This window comes from Brachycentrus maculatus, unplaced genomic scaffold, assembly GCF_059751285.1.
Source record: "Brachycentrus maculatus isolate JH-2025_06_01 unplaced genomic scaffold, ASM5975128v1 h1tg000239l, whole genome shotgun sequence".
Classification (NCBI taxonomy): Eukaryota; Metazoa; Arthropoda; class Insecta; order Trichoptera; family Brachycentridae; genus Brachycentrus; species Brachycentrus maculatus.
This window is the reverse complement of record NW_028280990.1, coordinates 229396-246625: the sequence shown is the minus strand read 5'-3', so window position 1 is coordinate 246625 and position 17230 is coordinate 229396. Positions and strand designations below refer to the sequence as shown.

The window sequence follows — 17230 nt, the reverse complement described above, 5'->3', positions numbered from 1 at the left end:
GCAAACCAAATTAGACACCATACAAATCAAATCATATATTTAACAATTCAAATTCGACATTTGACAAAACAAATTGGACATTATATTGTATTTAACACATTACGGACGGGTGTTTTTTATGCCTTTGCAGGCACCGGCTATGAAATTTCATAATTATGTGCATATAGTTAAGCCTTAACAAAGAGATAAGTATAAAATATTCATATAAAAACATTGGGTAATTCCTTCTATTCTGCCTTTGAAATGAGGCCGGCGCAGAAGGTAAAAATACTCTTCCCACCCTCAAGCATCAATCCACCCAATGGGTAGAAATACCTTTTCCGTCCCGAGTGTTTTAGTAAAAAAATTGGAATTTTAAAACATATTTTTCTTGTAGGATTCCCATCACCAAGATGTTGCCATATATTTGATGTCAGGTTTCCCGTGGCATCAAATATATGGCCAATTCTAAGACTGGGAGGAATTTTAAGACAATGTTGTATTGATTTCGAGTATAAGACTTAATTGAAATTCGGAGGCAACTTTTTAAAGAAAACTGGTATGTTTTATTCACCTTCCTTGAAGAGTTTTAGCTCCTTGAAGTTCCACATCCTTGATACCCTCGTTCACGGCCTGCATCAGCTCCGAAACCTTGTTGCGGATGTCGCTGGCAAGCTCCATAGCCTAGACAGTTCAAAAGCTTTAAGCATCATCAAAAACTTACATATTCTGCAACAACTCTTGCCTAGATGGCCAGCAACTCTTGACATTGAGCTACCAGCTCTTTGGAAGAATCAAAAGCTTCATGTACTTGGGAGTGTACATGAGAACAAATGCGTTTCCCGCAAACAATATGTTAAAAAAACAGATCTGAGTGGCTTCTTCTTTTAATTTATAACTCATATAATTTATACTTATTGTAAACTTTTTTCATTTTAATGTTTTGTTTTTGTTTTCTGTTAAAATCAAACATTTGTATTTTATATCAGCACTTTTAATCCATTTATATTTTTTATATCTATCATATTCTTTCCAATGCCCTTTATTTTGACCTAAAATAAATGTATACCCACACACAGGCCATGCTTTGTGGGATCTCATTTGTATTAATATAATATAGTATTTTTGTACTTGTTATTATATTATATTGTGAAATGCGAAAAAAATTCAAGGAAAAAAACTGCCTTGGGACTTTGTGACTTTGATCGGTCAATAAGGTGCTGCCTGTGTACCTGTGGAGATGAACCGTGCCCGGCGTCCCTCAGAGCGGCTAGCGAATCGAGTGCGCGCCTGAGTTCGCGCGCCACGGTCCGCGTGTACTCGGCGTGCGGCGGGGAGAAGCGCTCGGCGCATCGCTCCGCCGCCGTGAGCGCAGCGCGGAGAGCGCGCTCTCCAGGCGCGCCTCTGGGCGCATCTGGATCCTGCAAACAGACAAATATACAATCTTAAACCATTCCAATTCAGTGGAATTACTAGTTGATTCAATTCATTGGAATTACAATTCAGATTTCCATTGACAAATCTAGTCAAACAACCTTGAATGAGCGTGAATATTAAAACCTGATGGTTCGTCTCTGTTAAAACACCTATAATATATATTTTCACACATTTCGGACGGGTGATTTTTACGCCTGGAGACCGCTGGCGACAGAAGTAAATAATTCCTTCTTTTCTGCCTTTGAAATGACTTTTTTTTTTACCTAACGTCCAAGTGACTCTGAAATCTAGCTACGGCTTATGCAACACCGCTTATCATGTCCCTATTCAGGCTTCAGACTTTATAAGTTGCATAGCCTATGCCTACTCGTGAGTGGATTTACTCTTTATGTTTAAAGTTACTATAATTTCATGTAATTCATGAGTGAAAATTCTAGGCAAAAATACTCGCTTTTGAAATGACATCAGCACAGAAGGTAAAAATACCCTTCCCGTCCTAAAGCATCAATCCACCCGACGGGTAGAAATACCTTTCCCGTCCCGAGTGTGTTAATATTGTCGGAAGCCAAATGGTATCTACCCCAGAAAATCAAGAGTATATTGCATTTAACTAATAATAATAAAACCCTTATCCGCACCCAATGGTGCATAGGGCACTGCGTCATATAAACGTAGTGTTATCTCAATCGTTTACACATGAAGGAAAGGTGATCAGCCCTCCGCTTCAGGTACCATTCCAGGGTAATATCGAATAAATATTAAAGTGAAGAAATCACTTATATTTATTTTACCCTTCTTGGGAATCGAACTCGGGACCTCCAGAACGGTAGCCGAGCGTGCTGACCATTACACTACGGAGGCGGACGCATTTAACTTAAGAAATTGAAATAAAATGGAAAAGAAATAGGTATAAACTAACGTTGAGCCATTCATTGGCCAGGTTGAGCTTGTTGGCAAGTTGGCTCTGCAGGTTCCTGAGGGCTGACAGGCTGTCATGGTCGCTGGACTCCTCGTCGTAGGTCGTCAGCTGCAACACCCTGAAACCACACCGCACCACACCAGATCATAAAATGGGATACTTCCATCAAGCTCATTCTTTGTGCCCATACCAGGTTTAGAAAAATCTGCACAGGCCCATTCTTTGATATGGAAAAATCGGCCAAAGGGTTAATGCAATATAGATGTTCAAAAATGGGCAGAATGATGAATGTTGCATAAAAGTATAAAGTGATCACTTAAGCCAGCCAAATACCAGATCGCAAATTGAAATTTCAAGTCGTCAACAAGGTAAGCAAGCGTCGTACAGTATTCAAAAACAAAAATTAAACAAACTTTACCTGATGATTTCATGAATTTCGTTTGCCATTCTTGTTGAGAGGTAGTTGCGATTTTCCGAAGCCTCTTCGATGCCCTTTCCGCCTGAAAATACGTATTTATTTTTAACCTCTTCAGTACAATAATTGATGTCCGACTTTCCCTGGGGAGTGGGATTTTTTTACATTCAATTTGTATTTTTTTTAAATAAAATATTTGTATTTTGAAGATAGAAATTATGTAAAAATAATTTAAATAAAAAATAAAGCTCACCGTCTCTAGGTTTTATTTTATGACAAAGTTAAATACAAATATCCACAGATGTCATTACTATACAAATTAAATCATACCAACTGACAGACAGACTTCGACGTTCATCAACGTCGATACTCCTTTAGGGAAAATTCACACCGATTCATTAACGTCCATACTCACGGAAAGGTCAACAAAAATATGAGGTTATTTTACATCCTTTAAAAATTGTCTAGTTCAAAAAAACAAAAGACAAGCAAAAGAAAAATGAAGAAAAAACTTGACATAGGAAAAAGAGAATGGCACCAATGGCTAGGAACCTCCGCTCACACCTTTCAACAACGACATAATATATCAAAAATCGTCAATTTTCAGTTGCGCATGTTTTCGGAATGCCCGGAAAATGTACTATATCCCAGCAAAAGCGGTATAGTTTTAACATAATATTTTCCCACTACAGAAAGTGTTGTTTTTGCATTTTGAAGAAAAGTTATTGTTTAATTATTTTTTTAAATATGCTAAATATTTTTACAACATTTTGAGTGTGTCCAAATACTTGTTCACAAAATCTGGATTATCTCCAATTACAGGAGTTATTTTCATATTATTTTTTGACATTTCATCAAAGATGAAGAAGAATATGGAAGTCTGGGCATTTTTCATCTCACCAATAGATGTCTCTAGTGAAGTTCTAGTGATTCAAGAACAAAGTTTCTAAATTGGTTCATATATATAGAACTTCGAAGAATTCGAGTAGTGTGGTTGTCAATAATGGGTAGAATTGGTGAATGTTACACGTGTGTAAAGTGATCACTCAAACCAGCCTATGACGGTCGTAAGCCCCGTAAATGCCCAGACTTCCATATTCTTCTTCATCTTTGATGAAATGTCAAAAAATAATATCTAAATATTTTTCAAATGGAGAAAAAACATACTGGTTTTATTATTTATTGATTCGGCATTAACTTTGTTAACATACTGGTTTTACCTAAAAAGATCTGTTGCACAGTAAAAAGTTCAATAAGTGGCATGATATTTATTTTTAATACATTTCATTATATTTTTAAACTTAAAAAACGATCTCCTGAAAAAGCGAGTTTTTTTTATGTGACTTTGTTGAAAGGAGTGAGTGACTTGGGGTCATATACCTGTATGCGTAGTAGCTTATGTAAATTTGACACTGTTAGTAACTTGAAGAAATTAATTAACCTCAATGATGAAGTTAGTTATTTTTATTTAAAAAGCAATAACCCGCAAAGCATCTATATTAGATGCTTGTCTCCAGGTAGGATGGTAAGGTAAATGTGAAAAATACATCACAAACACCCAGACCAATTGAAAGTAAATCTTTCTCGAATTCATTTAGCAGTTGGCGAGAACCGAACCCGTGACGCCAGTTTCGCAGTCGAGCGCCTGTCTGAAGTGAGCGAACGAGCTCAGCTATGTGTAGAAGTAAATGGAATAGGAATACATTCATGCATTTCAAACCCTTATCCGCACCCCAATGATGCATAGGGCACTGCGTCATATAAACGCAGTGTTATCTTGACCGTTAACACATGAAGGAAAGGTGATCAGCCCTCCGCTTCAGGTACTAGTCCAGGGTAATATTGAATAAATATTAGAGTGAAAAAATCACTTATATTTATTTGACCCCCCTGGGAATCGAACCCGGGACCTCCAGAACGGTAGCCGAGTGTGCTGACCATTACACTACGGAGGCGGACTAGGAATAGGGAAAGGAAAATAGCGTCAACGGCACTCGGGGTAGCATAATGAGGGAGCTCACCTTCGCTCAGGATGTGGATGTAGATCTTCATGGAGCAGATGAGGATGGGCGCGAGCGTCTTGACCTGGTCGAGGCCGCGCGCGAGCGCGTCGGCGTGCGCGCGGTGCGTGAGGTCCTGCGTGCGCGCCGACACCTCGCGCCCCACGCGCGACAGCGACGGGCTCAGGTCGCGCAGGAACTGCACCAGGTCCTCCATGGAGTCGATCACCTCCGCCACGGCCAGGTAGTCCAGCACCTGACCGAAAACAACAGCAATCAGAGGAAAGCCGAGGACAACTTGGCATGATCAAGCATTTCAAAAACAGTGGAACCTCTCATAACGAGAACCACTTAAAACGAGCACCTCTTATAACGAGCACCTCTTATAACGAGCACCTTTTATAACGAGCATTTCTTATAACGAGCACTTCTTATAACGAGCATTTCTTATAACGAGCACTTCCTATAACGAGCACTTCTTATAACGAGCAACTCTTATAACAAGCACCCCTTTAACGAGCACTCTTTTAACAAGTAACTCGCATAACGAGCAAAAAAATTGAAAAATTAGCTCCCTTAACGAGTGATTGTCCTGACGAAGAGACGGGTACGTATTTTCGAATTGCATACTTACTAACATTTTTGTAAAAGAAAAAATATGACCATAACCACAATTTAAATGCTATAAATATTTATAATATTGATACTACTTAAATATATTTTTCTTTACCTTTTTGCATTCCTTGACGATCTTCCTGACTTCAGACTCGTCGAAACAGAGTAGCAGGGCCGATGTTCCCTGAAGGATCCCTCGGGAACCCTCGATCAGTTTTTTTCTAGAAAATAAGTCATTATAATTTATATATACCGCGCATACCATTTAATAATATTAAGCAAAAACGGCGGTATAAATTGTACAATACAAAGACGTCGGATTGATCTCGCAAGAGTCATCTTACCGGGCCGGAGAAGGCACACTCATGTCTATACTCCCGTGCCTCGGGGCGAGTTTAAACGCGCGCCGCGCGCGAACGCTACACACAGAGGGGGCAGGGCGAGACGTTACCTGGCGGGTCCGGAAAAGGGGTCGTCGCGCAGCATGGCGGAGGCGTCCTGCAGCAGGCCGGCGGCGCCCTCGACGCGCACCAGCGCCGACGGCATCTCCTGGCGCAGGATGCCGTCGTCCGAGGAGTTGATGGTCTCGTGCCCCACCTGCAATCGGACATCGAAGATGCTGCATCACAAGGGTGTTTTGTTTATACATTACAATCTATAAGACCTGCGTAAGACCGATCTTGACATACGGCACGGAAACAAGAGCCGACACCGCGAGAACAAAAAGCTTTCTTAGGACATCCGAAAAGACTCTACGCCCTATTGCAGGCCTGTGACACTTCGCGACGGAGTTAGAAACTCTGAAATAAGAAAAATCTGCGATGTTGAAGATGTTGTGCGATGGGGAAGAGAAATAAGACGTTTCTGGAGAAATCATGTGGGAAAAGTTATTTGGGATCGAGTGGTGAGGATAGCAGCGGACAGCGGCAAAAGAGGTAACAGGCCCCCAGGAAGACCACCTAAACGATGGAGGGATAGCTGGTCTTCCACCTCCCAGGAGCGGACCGAAGAATGACAGGACATAGTCCTAAAAAAAAGAAGAAGATAACAACCTTACAAATTCTTTAACACGTTGACTGCCAACTATAAGATAACTCGTAGACTGCGTTCTTTGCTAGGACACCCGACTACGAGTTATCTCGTACGGTGTTTACTTGCCATATTTGTGCAGCTAAAATAAAATTCGTAGCATATCAGTGCTAATATGGATAGATGGCTCATGGGAAAAAACAAAAAATTAATGCTGGCTTATTTTATTTATTGTTTCGGCATTAACTTTGTGGTAAGACATGTTACAATGATTAAAGAAAACACTTGTTTTTTACCACTTGAGTTTTATTAATGACTACTAATTTCGGAAGATAAACTTCCATCATTCAGGTCTGTATAAAATATTTTAAGGATAAAGTTGTCTTAAACAAAAATTGTCGTGAATATGCTACTAGACAAAAGGATAAAATAAGACTACCATTATTGAAAAGAGCTGAGTCGCAAAATTGCTTGATGTATAAGGGTTTAAAAATGTATGATGAGATGCCTGAATGTATGAAGAATGAAAAGTGTCTGAAAGAATTTAAAAATAAATGTCTAAGTTACTGTAAGGAAATGTAAATATATAAAGATGATGTAAATGTATATAATAGTTTATATTAGTTTTAATATAAGCTAACTTAAGAAATAAATAAAAAAATAAAATAAAAAAAATAATAACTGTAAAAAACAAGTGTTTTCTTTAATCATTGTAATGCTGGCTTACATGAAAATAAAATATATTAACCTGTCTGGGTGTGAGTTTCTCCGGACAAAACTGTATCTGAGGAGTGAATTTGTTTTTGTTTTTTTTTTTACTTTTAAACTTTTATATTATAGTCGATGCTATAAGCAACATGTTTTCTTGAATAAACAAAGATATTTACCCCAGTAAACATGATTTATATCAAAATTATCGAAATATTGATAAATTATGTTTTTAACATGTTTTGATATAAATCGTGTCATAAATCATATTTTGTATCGGCCGTACATGTACGTCCAAACTCCTTTGAGAAAAGTTTGGTATGGCCGTACATGTACGGCCATACTCCCGGACAGGTTAATAAATGAACAGAAAATAAAATTATATAGTGAGGAAGATATCGTGAGGTGGGGACGACAACGAAGGCGATACTGGAATAAGCACGTAAACAGAATGTCAAAAGACAGACTTCCGCGTATCGTCCTTCAAGGAAACCCTGAAGGATGTAGACCCCCAGGCAGACCACCATAAGGGCGGAGTCAACATCGCAAGACAGGCAACGCCACAGACAGATCCTGAGGATCTATAAAAACAAGAAAAAGTATTCGTGGGTTCCAGATCTTTCTGGAATTTTTCCGTAGATCAGATACACCTTGCGTTCTTGAGCGAGCCGAACTTAGACAAATTCGTAAACAACTGAAATAGAAACGCGGCTCTTCCCCACCTTGAAGATTGCTATGTAAACAATTTTGAGAGAGTCGAAAATCAGCGCCGATTTTTTCCCAAAAGATAAACACGTCCGCCGACAAATCGAAGACAACTGACGATATTTAGTCTTCTTCTTGGTGGCCATGGGTGGCCAACCTTTTCAGCACCTGGGCCAAATTTAAGAAATGAGATATCATACCGGGTTGTAAAAAAAAAAAATTTACTATTCAAAGCAAATATGAAATACATTGTTATTTAAGTAGATATAACAAAAATGAGAATAAAACATTTTTATTAGATTAGAGTTAGGCAATACAAAAAATAATAATAAAAAATTAACAAAATAAAATAAACTTTAGTGAGACGTCTGATTTTGTTTGTCAGAACTAAATGCATCAATGTTAATAACGATAGATCTTTTTGCTTCACGCAAACAATTTTCCAAATGCTCATCAGTAATTCTTATATGTACCTAAATAAGTCGGTTATGGCAGCTTGTATTCTTATCAATGTGTATTTAAAAGTCGATCACAAAATGTTGTAATTGTTTTAAAACGAATATACCATTATAATTAAGTTAAAATAAAATGTTTATAATGATTTTAAAACAAAGCTACATTTTAATTATAAAATGGAAAATCAAAAGTAAGTGCTTCAAATATAAAAGATATTAAATATATATCACCGCCTGAGAACTTTCACTTCAAAAACCGATTCGCAACCAGTGTTCCGATTTCTGCGGTAAGTGTTACACATTACCTAATATTTATTTGTTTACATTCACGTCATAAAGCATCTACCGGTAAACAAAATGGGCGAAATATGGAAGGCTGCCAAGTGAGCTTTGTGAATTGAAACGAAACTGAGGCGAAATTTGCGAAAAATGCTGTACAAGATATATGTGAACAAGATATACTTTCAAAATCCGCCAGATCCAATTTTATAAGATTTTAAAATAAATACTTTATGGGAATGGCAATTGTGGGTTTTATTGTTTAAAATAATTATATACTTGAAAACCCTGCTAAAAATACTTAAAAACAGCGTTGTATTTCAAATTCCGCTATACTCCCATGAGTACTTGCCTTCTGACCCATATCGGCCAATCAGAGAGCGGGGATAGGTCAAAAATTAAGATGACGTCATTATCGGTTTGTATCTTGTGTTTTTTTAATACTGTATAATTTTCTTAAAAAATGGGAAAATTCTCTATTTCATAATATTTTATCTAAAGATAGACAAATCTTTTAAACATATTAAAAATTTGTGTCGGGTTGTGGTCCCGTGGTTAGTGTCGCGGACTCTTAAGTTAGAGTTTCTCGGTTCGAACCCACTCTACCACAATTTGATACCTATTTCTAATAATGAACCGCTTAGGCTCACTGTATTAGTGTAAATAATAAAAACACAAATATTTAAATTTAAAAAAAAAACGGAGAATTTTCATTTTTTGTAAAATCGACTAACATGGATCTGGCGGATTTTGAAAGTAGGCGACATATATGGTATATCAGATGACTCAGCTAAGGCAAGGCAAAATATTGTCCAGTGTGTCTAAATCCTTGTTCACAAACCTGGGTATCTCCGCTTAGGAGCAACATTGCCTTTGGATTTATATTAACTTTTTTATTTACATAAATATTTATGTCCGCCTCCGTAGTTTAATGGTCAGCACGCTTCAAATATAAATTATATAAATTAATAAAATTTATATTTGAAACACTAACTTTGTTTTTAAATCACTATAAATATTTTATTATAACTTAATTATAATGTCTACCGGTTTCAAAGCTAACCGCTTCTTTATCAAGACTTATTAATACTAAAACACTATCTACTTAAGAAAATTCAAAATATTTTGACGGTTAGGCAAATGAGCTTGGGTAGATCTCAAGTGGATTTAATTTTTTTGAGTTATTAGCAGTCATAAGTGTTTCAGTATAAATCAGTCTTGATAAAGAAGCGGTTAGCTTCGAAACCGGTAAACATTATAATTAAGTGATTTTAAAACAAAGTTACATTTTAATTATATAAATGAAGTTATTTGCGTTGAAAAAAATACATGTTTTTTGTTTGTTACCTTGATGGAATTATAGTTGAGGATTGAGGCGATATCGCTTAGGAATATCGTCGATATACACTGTTAATCTCGAATATCTCTGAGAGTTGCAAGGAAGCGGATATATGAGCGGATTCGGGTTATCTGGAACGCGGAGTGGAATAATTATAGCGCATTACGAAACTCCGTCGAGCACGGCCTAAAATATACTGAAAAAAATAAGTTTAGGCGATATCTAAATCTGGGAGGAATTCTAGACAATCTGCGTGTGTGTATAGTGTGTAGTCTATGGGCAGACGAGTAGTCTAACCATAGACAGTAGTAGGGATGTGCCTAATAGGTAACTGTTACCTTTTCGGTTACTATCTCGTTACTTTTTCTCGGTTTAATTTAAAATACTTTTTTAATTAATGTTTTACTTATTATTTTTTGACATCTCATCAAAGATGAAGAAGAATGTGGAAGTCTGGGCATTTACGGGGCTGACGACCGTCATAGGCTGATTTAAGTGATCACTTTACACACGTGTAACATTCACCAATTTTACCCATTATTGACAACCACACTACTCAAATTCTTGGAAGTTCTATATATATGAACCAATTTAGAAACCTTGTTCTTGTATCACTAGAACTTCAATAGAGACATCTATTCGTGAGATGTAAAGAAGCTTTATATTAAGCAGAAACTCTTATATTAGTATGTTATATCCGAATCCTGGATTATAATATTATTATTATTATTATTATTATTATTTTCATACTATTTTTTTGTCAAAAAATAATATGAAAATAACTCCTGTAATTGGAGATAATCCAGATTTTGTGAACAAGTATTTGGACACACTCAAAATGTTGTAAATGTTTTACTTAGTAAATACCACCATTTCTTCAAATCAACTGTCACAGTACATTTTAAGAAATAGCGGTATTTACTGAGTAAAACATTAATTAAAAATGGATAGTTTTTTACCACCAAGTGACTGACGAATCAATTAATGAATTTATAATACTTTATAGAGATTATCCCGATAACTGCTTAAACGATTTGTATAAATAAAATGTCATCTGATGAAGCTATTTAAATGACCAATAAAACGTATCAGTTTTAAATTTAAAAAAAGACACGCATCTACATATTTTTTAAAACTTAAAGTGTGTGGAAGTTTTTGGTAAGGGAATGTAATAAATTATGAGTATTTTGATGTTTTTAATGTTTTAGAATTTAATAAACCCTGATGATGACAAGGTTCTTGTCGAAACCGATAGGTTAAAGTGTACTAATAATAAAAAAGTGGTTAAAACAATGTTGTTTAATTTTATAAAGTTTTTAAAATGTGCCACAAAGTATCTGCGAAAAACATTCAAGAAATTAAAGATACTATTTATAAACGTTTTTCGTGGTACATTTTTTTTAATTAAAAAAATCTTCTTCATCCGCACTTAATGATGCACAGGGCACTACATCTGATTGGTGAATCATTACCTTGATCGTGAATTACATAATTACCTGATCAGTCCTGCGATTCATGTTCCAATGCAAGGTAATATTAAATCAATATAAAGAGCAAAAAATCACATGCATTTATGTTGACGCCCCCAGGAATCGAACCAGGGACCTCATGCAAGCTTCTACCACTATAAAATGGAGGAAGATTGTAAAAAAAAATACGCGCGCAGCACCGTACACGTGATAGAAGTGAAACGTCTTAAAAATTAAACAGTCCTTTGACACAAGAAATATGTAAATATTCGCAAAATACATAATACATACTTATAAAACGAGTGACGTACGTAATCTGACGTACGACGCCAACCCGTTCTACTACTCATTCTCCCATGTAACGAAATGTGCCTCATAAACGTGACGCGTGCTTGAAATTTCACTAGAATGAGATGCACGACAATATCTTATTCTGTCGCTTTGTATCTTTGTGAATACGTCGCTCTCTTTTCCTCCACTCCACGCACGTCATAATGTATAGTTCACTTTCTTTTCTCTACGTCATATATTTCTTTCTCTCTCATGTAACAAATATACCTTATAAACGTGACGCGTCCTTGGAAATTAAGCCTAGATTCTCATCCAATCACTGATTATCAAATTGCCTTAAAATTTAATAAGGGGGCAACACGATGTTTGATAGATGTTCGAATAGTGAAATAAGAAAAGAATGCAAGGCTGAGATAAGTATTATAGATAAAATTAAGAAAGGTGTGTTGAGATGGTTTGGACATGTGGAACGTATGAGTGAGGAAAGAACGGTTAAAAAAATTATGAGGCGAATGTAGTTGGAAAAAGAAGCAGAGGAAGACCGAGGAAAACCTGGCACAATCAGATATGTCAAATACTTGAAAGCGGCCGCGTCAGGAGCCGTAATAATCGTCGGGTATGTATGAGGAGATGCATGAATGTAGAAGAGGCGAAGAATGTTTGCAATAACAGAGTGGTGTGGCGTTCGATTATATTTGCCTACCCCTGCGGGGCAGCGGCGTGATGGTTAATTAGTTAGTTAGTCTTAAAATTGAATAAAAAGTTTCACTTAAAAACACGCCACATGATGAATGTAAAAATTGAAAAGATACCGACAAAGAGTGGTTACAGCATCGAGACATATCGCGAGATGATAGTGACAGTTCGCGGTAGCGGGGGCGTGTCTGGTCTGCATCATCACGCGATAAAAGGAAGAGGAAGTCGTTTGAAGAAGATGAAATTATTGGTGTAAGGAAGTGGAAGATATACAGACGCTAGAACAGAGCCGGAATATCATTACGACTAAAGGGCCGCATTAAGAATTAATTATTTTTCGACATCTCATCAAAGATGAAGAAGAATATGGAAGTCTGACCACACCACTCTGTCTTTGCAAACATTCTTCGCCCCTTTCACGTTCATGCATCTCCTCATACATACCCGCCAATTATTTCAACTCCTAACCTGACCACATTCAAGTATTTGGCATACCTGATCGTCCCAAGTTTTTCTCGGTCTTCCTCTGCTCCTTTTTCCAACTATTTATATACGCCTCATAAATTTGTTTTACCGTTCTTTCTTCACTCATTCGTTCCATATATCCAAACCATCTAAACACACCTTTCCTTTTGTACTTGTAATTACAATATAATTATATTATAATATACACAACATTTTGAGTGTGTCCAAATACTTTTCACAAAATTGGATTATCTCCAATTACAGGAGTTATTTTCATATTTTTTTTGACATCTCATCAAAGATGAAGGAGAATATGGAAGTCTGGGCATTTACGGGGCTGACGACCGTCATAGGCTGGTTAAAGTGATCACTTTACACATGTGTAACATTCACCAATTCTACCCATTATTGACGTCAGCCCCGTAAATCCTCAGACTTCCATATTCTTCTTAATCTTAGATGAGTTTTTAAAAAATAATATGAAAATGTAATTGGAGATAATCCAGATTTTGTGAACAAGTATTAGGACACACTCAAAATGTTGTAAATAAATTATCTGGTCAAATTATAAGCTTAAATAATAATAAAAAAATCCGGCGTTTCTCATGTATATGATTATAATCCAGGTTTCGGACCTCACAATAAAAGAGTTTCTGCTTGGTGAATGTTACACGTGTGTAAAGTGATCACTTAAACCAGCCTATGACGGTCGTCAGCCCCGTAAACTTCCATATTCTTCTTCGTCTTTGATGAGATGTCAAAAAATAATATTATAATATATTGTGAAATGCAAAAAATTTATAAAGAAAAAAATACAAATTACGCGATAACAATTTTGTTCCATTTTAGTCATACAGTGGTCGACGTCTAAAAGACGACATCGCCTGTCGCATTAATCTCATTTTAGTTCTCGTTTCGGCCGCTAGGCGCCAGACGATGAGTCAGTCGTGGGATATTATTTACAGGGGTGCTATTCTGCTGGCGCCGTATCGGACCTATTCCGAAACTTCTGCACGAATATTAAAATAATAATGCGACAAAAAATATCTTAGGAGCATATTATTATCAGTATTTATTTTATTTATTGTTTCGGCATTCACTTTGTGGGGTAAGATATCATGAAATTGTAAAAAAAACACTTGTTTTTTACTGCTTGAGATTATTTTATTATTACTAGTTTTGGAAACTATGCTTCCGTCTTCAGGTCTAAATAAGGTAAGGTAAGGGAATGTAATTAACTATGAGTATTTTAATGTTTTAGAATTTAATAAACCCTGATGATGACAAGGTTCTTGTCGAAACCGGTAGGTTAAAGTGTACTAATAATAATAAAAAAAATGGTTTTAACAAAGTTGTTTAATTTTACAAACTTTAAAAGTAAACTGAATATATTTAGACCTAAAGATTTATTTATTTATTTATGGTTCACAAACAATGAAAAACATAATATTACAAGAAATGAAATACAGTGCAATACAAATTGTTTGAATGTTTTTCATCAATTAGATGAGAACACAAGATGAAATAAAATAAACTCAAGTTGTAAAAAACAAGCGTTTTTCTTTTATATTTTATCAAAAACAAAAAATCTAAATTATACACAAATATTTCTTAAGTTCATTGACATTAACGAGTAGAGTTTCCAGTTACAAAATTTCACATTTCGCCCACTCCTTTCAACAATGTCAAATTTCAAAAATCGTCAATTTTCAGTTGTGTATGTTTTCGAAATGCCCAGAAAATGTACTATATACCAGCAAAAGCGGCATATTTTTAACTTAATATTTACCCGCTACAGGGCACAAAGTGTTGTTTTTTCATTTTGGAGAAAAAGTATTGTTTAATTTATTTTTTAATATACTCAATATTTTTCAAATGGAGAAAAAACATTCAGGTTTTACCTAAACAGATCTGTTGCACAGTAAAAAGTTCAATAAGTGGCTTGATATTAATTTTTAAAACATTGTATTATATTTTTAAACTTTAAAAACGTTCTCCTGAAAAATCAAGTTTTTTGATTTATGACGTTCTTGAAAGGAGTGAACGATATGTATGGGCACATAGGAGGTAGAGAATCGATCATATCGTGAACCAGGCAATCGCCATGGATCTTCCTCGAGAGACATCTAGAAAAGACCAAATAATTCACGGATGCTGCAGAAAGATAACATGATTCGATGGCATGAGCTGGGTGACGTCGTCCATGCCAGAAGTACCTTCAATCTGAGGATGAAGAGAGCTGACGCCAACAGTCTACAAAGACGATAAGTTGGGATGGAACCAGGAAGAAGAAGGTACTCAAAATACGTTTTTCACATTGAAAGGTTGATAGGGGAATAGCTCCGTATATTTACATACTGCATTCTCCAACGTATGTAAAATGCCACCAGATACTCAGCGGTTCGTAGATGTAGGTACATATAATATATGCGAAACATCTTGTCCGCTGTCTGAAGTCGAGCTAACGGCTCGTATGAACAATATCATCACCTTTTCATAAAAAAAGAGGCTTTTGTCAAGATTTTTTGATTAGAGGCTAATAAATTAATATGAAAAATCACAAGACAATCGGTGGCATTCTTATTGAAATCTGTAGAGAACTAAGGGAGATATGAAGGTTTACATTAGATATTTTAATAAAATGAAAAACGTGCGTTCGCATACGTCATCAAATTTCCGTCATCGAACTTTTTATGACGTCATATGGTTTATTGACTTAGAGCTGTAATAGTAGAATTGTTTGTTTACCACTACACTACCATTTGTGTTATACAAATATGAGGGGAGGGGGGAGTGGGAGGGTGGACAATAGACATCAACAAATAGAGCCGCCAATAATTTAGCAATGACACCAACATTAAAATAACTCCATCGTTTATGTGACGTCATTCATCGCCAACTTACGAAAATAACGTCTTTTCGAAGGCGAATTTTCCAAAAGAAAATGTTGAATGAAAATATTAATTATATCGGCTGTTATAAATACAAAACGAGTTTAATACAATCCTTTATAGGTTGAGTATGTTAAATTAGATATTCCTCCCGTCTGATAAAGATCCTTTAGCAAATAAATTAAAATAACAAATTTCATGATTAGAGATACGCTACTAGTATTACGCGGTATTTAAAAAAATAATAATCCGCGAATTCCCTACTTCAAGAGGCTTGTCTGCAGGTAGGATAGTAAGGATAGGGTAAATGTGAAAAATTCATCTCAAACACCTAGAACAATGGAAAATAATCTTTCATGAATTCATTTTGCAATTGGCAGGAATCAAACCCGCGACGCCAGTTTCACAGTCGAGCATGATCAACATCAGCAGTCTGGTGATGCCGGTTATGACGAGACCCGACTGCTGGTGAAATAAAATTAATATGAAAAAAATACTTAGTTGTTATTTTATTCTATAAAATGCAGTTCCACCAAGAAATGTCAGTACAAAACTAAACTAAAAAACTAACTAACCATCACGCCGCTTCCCCGCAGGGGTAGGCAGAGAGAATAGAGCGCCACACCACTCTGTCCTTGCAAATATTCTTCGCCTCTTCCACGTTCATGCATCTCCTCATACATACCCGCCGATTGTTACGACTCCTAACCTGACCACTTTCAAGTATTTGGCATACCTGATCGTGCCATGTTTTTCTCGGTCTTCTTTTCTAAACTTTATAAAATAAAATTAGAACTTTGTTTTTCACCACTTTTTCATTGGTACTTTTCTACAACCGGTTTCGACAAGAACCTTGTCATCATCAGGGTTAACCATGTACATACTGAAAAAGTAATCATAACCCAATAAAAAAAATGGTTAAAAAAAGTTCTAGTATTATTTTAATAAGTATATAAAATGTGCCACAAATATCTGAGAAAAACATACAAGAAAAAAAATGTTCATATTGTGAACCAGGCAATCGCCATGGATCTCCCTCGAGAGGCATCTACAGGAAGACCAAAGAATTCATGGATGCTGCAGAAAGCTAACATGATAAAGCTTTTTTTATCCGTCATTATCATTTTCATATCATAATTCAAGTCTGTGTAATCCCCCTTGAGGTAGTATTTTATGAAAATGGATTATTATTATATATTTCTCAGTCTCCAGTGTGTACGGACCTTAACGTCTGACCAGATGATAAACTGGAGGAAACTGTCTCAGCGGACCAGGGAGAACTAAATGACGAAACCGTCTCCCAAAGTTGGCGAACTATCACAGTAAATTCACGCGAATCAAGGGCGGACCTTCGCCAAGGGTTATGGAAGGGCTGCTGTAGTTACACCATGAGATTCAAGGGACTTTATAAATAGTCTGACGCGATGTGACGAGGCAAAGTTGCGAATGTTTTATCACCTGAACTTTTTCGCTGTTGGTGTCAGCTCTCCTCGTCATCAGGATGTAGGTCCTTCTATCATATACAACGTCACCTAGGC

At 36.2% G+C, this 17230-nt stretch overlaps 1 protein-coding gene across 1 annotated transcript in view; it reads right to left on the bottom strand.

Annotated features, from left to right (window-relative positions):
* Window positions 1-17230, bottom strand: part of Vinc (vinculin) — a 74147-nt gene that overhangs the window by 25821 nt on the left and 31096 nt on the right. The window contains exons 3-9 of the mRNA XM_088264884.1: window positions 5817-5962; window positions 5481-5586; window positions 4772-5006; window positions 2754-2835; window positions 2336-2453; window positions 1212-1400; window positions 554-663 (exon numbers count right to left, since the gene is read on the bottom strand). Coding sequence (XP_088121010.1) covers window positions 554-663; window positions 1212-1400; window positions 2336-2453; window positions 2754-2835; window positions 4772-5006; window positions 5481-5586; window positions 5817-5962 — 986 coding nt within the window. The remainder of the gene's footprint in view (window positions 1-553; window positions 664-1211; window positions 1401-2335; window positions 2454-2753; window positions 2836-4771; window positions 5007-5480; window positions 5587-5816; window positions 5963-17230) is intronic.